The 8,311-nt window shown below is 40.8% G+C and overlaps 1 protein-coding gene across 1 annotated transcript; it reads left to right on the top strand.

Moving 5' to 3' along the window:
* Positions 1-576: 576 nt before the first annotated feature.
* On the top strand, positions 577-7,993 carry QNG1 (Q-nucleotide N-glycosylase 1). The gene is made up of 4 exons (XM_062599871.1): positions 577-952; positions 1,571-1,830; positions 5,944-6,139; positions 7,322-7,993. The coding sequence occupies exons 1-4, from the start codon at positions 616-618 to the stop codon at positions 7,552-7,554; spliced, it is 1,026 nt and encodes a 341-aa protein (XP_062455855.1). The 5' UTR covers positions 577-615; the 3' UTR covers positions 7,555-7,993.
* Positions 7,994-8,311: the final 318 nt, after the last annotated feature.

Below are 8,311 nucleotides of genomic sequence, written 5' to 3'. Positions count from 1 at the left end.
TTCCTAAATAAAAACAGTTAAAAAATGCAAAAGAACTTTCCATGTCTGGATGTGGTGGATCCAGAGTAAGAGTGGATTCTTTCACTGTTTTTATTGGTTCTGGAGCATTTTACTCTTCTCAGCTCTTTCACTGTCTGGGTAATTCCTGTCATAACAGACAGCTGTACTTACCTTGTAGTGGGAAGCAGCCAGGAGGTGGAGGAAAAAAGAAGAAACGACTGCTTTTGTCCAGGGGAAGGAGGGTGCCGGTAGCTCTACGCAGGGGTGGAATTGGCCCTTCCTGGAGAAAGGCGAGACCGTAAGTTACGTGGGGAAATAGCGCAGGGAAAGGCGCCGGAGCGACGGGGAGTGCGGTAGCGCAGCGGCGCTGCGCGTTCGCGGCGCCTTGGGGCGGGCGCGGGCCGGGAGGGCGCGCGCGCTGCGCTGCGCGGCAGGCGCCGCCCGGGCCGAGCGCTCCCCCGGGGGGGGGGTGGGGTTGGGTGGGGGGCAGCCGCGCATGCGCGGGGCCGCGGCGCACGCAGGGAAGGCGCGCGGCGGCGGCGGCGGCGCGGGCCGCCCCCACGGCTCCGCGGCGGCGCCTGCGCGGCGGCGGCCTCGGGAGGGCGCGTGGGGAGGATGGAGGCGCTGCCGTCGCCGCTGGAGTCGGCCAGGTTCATCGCGGAGCGCAGCAGGGACGTCTCCGTGGAGGAGGAGGGCGTCAGGAGCGTGGCGGAGGCCCTGTTCGACAGAGTCTCGGCGGCGGAGTTCGGCGTGGCGGGCTGGAAGAGCCTCCACGAGCTGAACCCGCGGGCGGCGAGCGAGGAGGCGGTGAACTGGGTGTTCCTGGTCGACACGCTCAACTTCTCCTTCTGGTCCGAGCGGGACGACCGCAAGTGCCTGGTGCGCTACAAGGGCAAGAGCTACAGCGGCTACTGGTCCCTCTGCGCCGCCGTCAACAGGGCGCTCGACGACGGTGAGCGGCGGCTGCGGCGCCGCTTGCGGGGGCGGCCCGGGGCGGCGGCGGCGGCGGCGGCTCCTGCGGGGTCTCCGCGGCGCCCGGGCGGCTCCGGCGCGTCTGGGGAGTCCCGCGCTTCTGAAAACGGTAGTCTGGCACTCGCGACGGCGCGGGCTAGTTCGCGCCTGAAAAATCTCTTTGTAGGTACAGGTGGGATTTTTGATTCAGTTCCTCTGTGTCTGCGTGCAAAGTCAGGGAAAGTCTGTGTGAAGATACTCTATAAATGCTGAATTATTAGTAGCTATATGCCAGGTATATTTGCTTAGTTTGCCATGAAAACACCCCACTAAGCTGTGAGGACTAAGCAGATGGAGGAAAAAATGCACATTGAAAGAAAGGAAGGTACAGTGGTTACCCCTTGGAAGTAGTTATGCATAGATGGGAACTCTGTACAAACACATACTCCAGTTTGAAGCAACAGTTTGAGTGTAGTCACTTGGCTGACCTTAAGAGTTGGCACACTTTTCAAGTCTTTGTTGCAGAATAAATGCATAAAAAATATTTGTAGTAGGTCACTACTTTAGTTCTTCAGATGTGCTACTATATTCTAAAGATCTTATTTCTACTTTTGTAAAGGAATACCTATTACCAGTGCCTCGTATTATGCCACCATGACACTTGAGCAAGTTAAGCATGTATTCCGCTCTGACACGGATGTCCCCATGCCTTTGATTGAAGAGAGGCATCGTGTGCTGAATGAAAGTGGAACGGTTCTGTTGGAGAAGTTTGGAGGCTCTTTCCTCACCTGTGTTAAAATGAGTGAAAAAAGTGCTCAGAAACTACTATGTTTAGTAGTGGAAAATTTCCCTTCTTACAGAGATGAAGCTGTATTTGAGGTAAGTTGGTTCTAACATTGAATTTTTATCCGAAGAACTTACTCCTTACTCATTGTAGCTTTAAAATATAGTTTTAGTTCAAGAGAAATAAGGAAATAAGCACTTCACCTCAAATCAGTAAAGGGATTCTATCTCTAAGAGGTCTAGCTAATATAAAGAAAATCAGACTTTGGAACTGATGTTCTTAATAATATGTGTTGCTATTAGTAGTAAAGATGGGGATGAAAAATGTTTTTTCTTATAGATAAGACTTCTGGACTAATCTCTACTCTTTTTATTAAGATTAAGTACAATCATAGATTTCATATCTCTAAAAAAAAAACCCACACAATTTGTTAACAGTTTTAGTTAAGTTGTTGAAATTCAGTTTTGTATTCCTTATGAGTTACTTTTTTCCAGAAAAAGCTTGCTTGCTTTCTTTCATGTATTGTCTCTGTTTTCTTTGTTCTGTTGTTGCTGCAATATATTATGATACAGTCCTGTTCCCACTTGGATCAGGAACACATTGTACCCACTACATATACATCATAATTGAGGTATTTTTTTGCCTGAAAAGTCAAAACCAGTTTCTAATCTTCTTCCTCTCCACTTTATCTTGAGTTTTCTGCAGCTAATAAAGGAAATAAGGCTCCGCTAAAATTGTGAAAATATACAACTATGGCTAATCCAGACTATTGTTGATTCAGTAGACATTGCTTGAAGAGCTACAGATCAGAACTAAACCCAAATTATTGTACTTTTATCCAAGTTTACAGTACACTGAAGCTTTTTGAAACTGTTTCCCTGAAAGAAGAAAGCTGCTGGGAAATTGTGTGTATAGTATCTTCCATGAGTTCAGTTTTGTCTATACAGATACGTTCTTTATTACATGTTAGCGATAAGTCTAGCTACTGTGGTATTCAGTTCTATCTACTATAGTATTGATCTGTTACATCGTTATCTCTGGAAGACCTTTTTGTAGTGATAGTACAGCTTATACTAATAGCTTGTGCAGTGTTTTCAAGATAACTCTCTGGAACACAGTTCACTGGGGTTTCAAGTTAATTGTACTTACTGCTTAAATCTACTTTTGAGTAGGTGTCATAATTTTATTTTCCTATGTCTCCTACTGTGGAGTTAACATATCGTATCTACATGAACAATCACAGGTTATTGCTAATTAATCTTTGAAACTTCTAATCTAATTCACTGGGGTTTTTTTACATATGAAATAAAGCTTTTGAAGATTTTGCATGTGTGTGTGATCAAAAACGAAATATTTTCTAAGTGATGCATAGAATATTTTTCTTATCTTTATAGTGGCTGTATTTATTAACATAAAGTCTTTTATGAGATGGTGCCAAGTGCTTTATAAAGCAAGGCTCACTAAGAGCAGCAGCAGACTACAAAATGAAAAGCTGTTCCAAAAATTATCACAGACTGCAAGCATTGACATAGTAGTAAAGGCTCTTCAACCATTATGGAAGCCATTTCTCTGCTTTCACAAAGCAAGCTGTATATTTTGAACGTGATGAAATAACATAAACCACTCTTACACCCTACTTGTAACAAAGCCAGTGTCAGGACCTAATGCCAGGGTGATAGTGATCATATTATCAACATTATTTCTTTGGCAGCAGGTTGAGATCCGGTAAGTAAGACTTTGCTTTCTATACAAGATTAGGAAGGAGTTGAAAACAACGCAAGGAATACAAAAACAAAATGGTGATCTTCAAGAACTCTCAATAATAGAAATATATATGATAAATAAAATTTGTAGTAGACTTACACTATTACAGTTTAAAAATTACATGTCTCTGACAACTTTCCTCACCTATGTTCTGACCTCCCAGGATAACTTCTAAAATTAAGACAATTCCTTGGCCATATGTTTTACCAAACATACACAACTTCTCAAAACTATGTATTAACTGAATGTATTTATTTAAATTAGCTACATTCCTTCTGAGAAGTGAATTGCAAACCAAAAACAAACCCCTCCAAAAACTTACTGTACTAGTATGTTTTTTTTTTTTAATGGTTCCTATGGTCTTAAACTCAAGTGCTTTTTTTTATATATTTGATACACTAAACTTGAATCCTCGCAGAAGTTATTTTAGACTGTGTTAAGCTTGCATTTTCAGGATTTTTGTGCCCTGATACATATGCCATGGAGTCCTTTCAGATCTTCCAGTCATTGGCACTCCATATATGCCCCCCCCCCTTTTTTCCCCTTGTCACCTGAGACTGAGGATGTAAAATAATAATGATCTACTTATTCTCTGTTTTTTTTTTTTTTTTTTTGTACTAGCTGTGCTGTTGTGATCTTTTACCAAGCCAGTATTCCTTCTTTCTCTTCGTATCAGTAGGTCTGAATCTCCTGTTATTCGCTTATTGTAGTGAGGAACAGATGCAAGTGTCCTCATTCTATTAGTTTTTCCTGGAAAGTGAGGATGTTGAAAAAGCAGTTTAGTAGTAGTATCATCAGGTAAAATACTCCATTTTTGGACAAGTGATATTATCTTTTAGATGTATCAAAATCCACCTAAGGCTTTCATTGCTGTTCTGTTGAATGGTGGAAAACTTTATTACAAATGTTAAGTAGTGTTTTTCATAAACAGAACTTCACATGAACTTCGTAAGGTGTATGCAGCATAGAAATTAATGATAATTGAAACATACTAAAAATCCATGTGTTTGATAAAAACTCCCAGATAGTATTTTTCCTCCAAATTAAATTCTGCATGAGATAAAAAGTTCCATTTGAATTCTTGTATCCTCTGTTTTTGTATGGCAGTTCTTTATTGGAAAAATCTTACTGCCTTCAGAAGAGCAACCTTTATTTTTCATTAGCTTCAGGGCTGTAGGATCTATAATGTAATGTGGACTATTATTTATTTGTTTCCTGTTGTGACATTTTAAACAATATATTATTATTTAACATAGAAGATAGTATTCTCTAGAAGCAAGTTTGTCTGTCTATGCCAAGTAGGGAATGAAGTCCACAGAAAGAAACAGTTCTCAAAATGTTTACAGAAGCTACTGTTCTGTGAAATGTACTAGGACATCTTGTTTTCAGTGTTTTTGCTCTTTAGTGACAAAAAATACACTGGAATTCTGGAATAGTCTGTAGTATCTTGGCAATAGAATAAAATTAAATCATTTTTTAAAATGTCATTTGTAAATTGTGACAAAGTGAAGGAGGGTAGTAGAGAAAATCTTGAGATGAATAGACTCCCCATGTTCTGTTTTAGAATAGTCATTTTCTGTTACGTCATGTTGGTACACATGCTTTATGAAAAACTGAAAAACTATTTTAGCTATAAAGAAACCTTAACCTACCTGTAGCTATTTTTTTAAAAGATGCAGATTTACTTTTACACTTTTTGTTCTCTCATAGAGTGAAAACCTCAAATCTATCAGGTCATAGCCTATCTTTAGCTTTTCCCTTTGTGAGTGATCACAAAAGCATACAAATTTTTGCAGGTTTAGCCACAGCAATAAAATATTCAGCAAAAATAGAACCATTCATAATATTAAAAAAGCCCTCAAATTTGTGAATATACCGCTTACTGAAATGAATTCCCTTTTCCTTCTCTTTAACTACACACTACAGTGTCATTCAATATAGTTTTCACTAGAATTTTATTTCCCTAATATTAGGGGTAAGATGACTAACAAAATATGTCAGTTGTGTGATCTAATACATGCTGCTTATGCATGTATTGCATGGTTAGATGAACATTAGGGTTTCTGAAAACATTTTTTTGCTGTACTCCAGTTAGCATGTTTGCCCAGTAGAAATAAACAAACGTTTAGGGGTTCTGCTATACAAGTGTAACATAAGCAATTTTTTATTATATTGCAGTAGTTTGTAGTATGTTTCTCTTATTTCAAAATTTTTAGGTTTTCATATGATATTTCTTTGTAGTTTAGTAGTGTCTTAATTTTAAGGTGTTCATAGTGTTGTTCTTTTATCCAATTTGTTAATTAAACTATTTGCTTAACCAGTATGTCAGAAAGTTGCCTTTTCTAGAAAATGCAACTCCCTATGTGTCTCTCTGTATTTGTAGTTTCCTCTCGATATTGGTATCTCTCAGGCACTTAAATAATTTGGGATTTTTTCTTTATCAGAATAAAAAAGTAACCTTTTACAAACGAGCACAAATACTTGTGGCTGATACCTGGAGTGTATTAGAAGCCAAAGGAGATGGCTGCTTTGGTGACATTTCTAGTCTGACTATATTTGCTGACTACAGGATCCCTCAAGTTCTTGTTCACTTAAAAGCAATGAAATACTCTGAGGAACTAATGCAAAAACTATGTGAAGGTTTGTACCTCTCTTAATAATACTGTGCAATTGTGTTTTCTGATAGTGCAAACTAAAGCTAATTTTAAAGTGTAATGTTTTGCTGCTATGAGGGTTCCCTGGTCTTTCCCCTCCCCTATCTCCCCAGGAATGAGGAGTTCTTATGTAGCAGAGGAGTGACAGGGGAGATCTTGTTCTCCAATGATAATCTCAAATGAGATGTTAAACTTTTTTTAATAAACATGAAATTGGATTAAACACCAATGACGGGAGATTAAAGAGCCATTCGATTTCTGAGTTTCAGAAGGGCCACTGTTGCCAAAAACAACAACAACAACAACAAAAAACCCCAAACCTCTTATCAGGAATGTAGTTTTGATTTTCAAATTTCGATAATAGAAGCACCAATTTCTTCCTTAGTTCAAAGAAGGTGTAGGGTGTGGGAATTCCTGTATATCTGTACTGAACTGCTAGAAACTACTGTTTATATAAGCACAAGCAAGATAATATTTAAAAATGCCATAGTTTTTAATGAGTAGTCATACAAGATGAGAAATGAATCTCAGTTTTTAACCATCTTTCCATTTTGCTACACATACTATGAACCTCAATGAATAAAAACATAAGCTTATTCTTTTACTGCTGTAAAATGACTGTTTTCCAGTTCTAACATTACAGACAAATACAGATACACAGACAAAGCACAGTTGTCTGTGGATCTTAATAGAATGGCTGCATATGTAAAAGGAGCCATTTATGTGAATTATTTGTATGGGCACATCATTGGATTTATGGAAGAGATAAATTGTCTACATGGTATATTTAATCTCTCATCATCTTTAAAGCAGTAAAATTAAAAATATACACAAGAAATACATAGTCTTTGTGTTCAGGTATCCTTTTTGTCTCTGCAAAGAAATAGTCATATGTAGTATAACCCCAAAATACATTCTTTTCTTAATCCACTCTCTTCAAATATATAATAGCCTTTCAACTGAATTTAAGACAGATTTATAGAAATGTGTTGGTAAACTTGAAACATTCAATAGAAAATGTGTAGCCACATAGTTGTTGATGATAGTGTAAGCTGTCAAAATTGCAGTCCTAGGATAGAATTAAAAGGAATAAAAAGAGAAAAAGCGGGACATTCTGGGGCTTCTGTCTGTCAGACATAATTGAATTTCTGTTTCTTGTGTCCTGCAGGAGCAATTTTCCAATCTGGAGATAAGCAGGAGGTGGAGATCCGTGGTTGCTCTATTTGGTGTTGTGCATTGATTTGTAAGCACCTGCTGGAGCTCTATGAGAAGAAGGGTCAGGACATGCGTGAAAAGATCAATGCGGTTTTACTTGATTATTATCTTTGGGACTATGCCAGGGATCACAGAGAAGAAATGAAGGATATTCCATTTCACAGAGTACGGTGTATATATTATTAATGACAGTCTCAACAGTGGTTGTATTGATGCATTATTCTGCATTGCTTTTTTCATACTTTTGGTTTGTCAAATACTGATCTGGAACTTGCTAAGGCAAATTACTTGCTTTCTGATTATGCCTTTAGTAACTCTTGTTTTTTTTTCTGAATCTTTCACTAGCCATCATTGCAGTGGAACAGTGCAAAACTTCTGTGGACGAAACCTGAGTTAATATTATTACTCATGCTTCCAGCCCTGTGCTTGCCTGTGTATGTATATATGCATTTGTATATATGCACACAAATGCAAACATACCCTTTACACTCCAGCTGGTTGTTTTTGTGGCAGCACTGTGCCTCGAGGTGACCTGTTGTTTGTGCTCAAGAAAGCCGGAGCTTTTCCTGTCGCAGTGGATTATTACGGCCGACTGTGTGATTATTAAAAAAGATGCGTGCGCTGATGGGACTCCCGTGGTTACTGCTGCCGCCCGCCGTTTCCTCAGGGTCTGAGGAGCCGCCGCGCCGCCGCCTGCGCCGGGGCGGGGCGGGGGTGGGGCGCCGCCCTGGGCGGCCGTTACCGGTCGCGCTTGCGCGCGGGCGGCGGCGGGAGCCGGGCGGCGGCGGCTGCGGCTGCGCGCGCCTCCCGCCGCTGGGGGCGCCGTGGCGCGGGGCGGCGCCGCGACAGTTGCCTAGCGAGGGGGCGTAAACAAGCCGGGAGGCCGGAGCCGCCGCCGCAGGTGGGTGCGCGGCGGGCAGGGCGCGGAGCGGAGCGGAGCGCG

The sequence above is a fragment of the Rhea pennata genome, chromosome Z (assembly GCF_028389875.1).
Source record: "Rhea pennata isolate bPtePen1 chromosome Z, bPtePen1.pri, whole genome shotgun sequence".
In the NCBI taxonomy this organism is placed as follows: Eukaryota; Metazoa; Chordata; class Aves; order Rheiformes; family Rheidae; genus Rhea; species Rhea pennata.
The sequence above is the reverse complement of the archived record's forward strand: the minus strand, read 5'-3'. Positions and strand labels throughout refer to the sequence as shown.

What these genes read in the sequence shown, in the direction of transcription:
- QNG1 (XM_062599871.1), top strand. Translation starts at nt 616, where the DNA reads ATGGAGGCGCTGCCGTCGCCGCTGGAGTCGGCCAGGTTCATCGCGGAG. An exon ending in GAGATGAAGCTGTATTTGAG is followed by an intron (nt 1,831 to 5,943) that starts GTAAGTTGGTTC and finishes TTTCTTTATCAG; the next exon opens with AATAAAAAAGTAACCTTTTA. An exon ending in AATGCAAAAACTATGTGAAG is followed by an intron (nt 6,140 to 7,321) that starts GTTTGTACCTCT and finishes TGTGTCCTGCAG; the next exon opens with GAGCAATTTTCCAATCTGGA.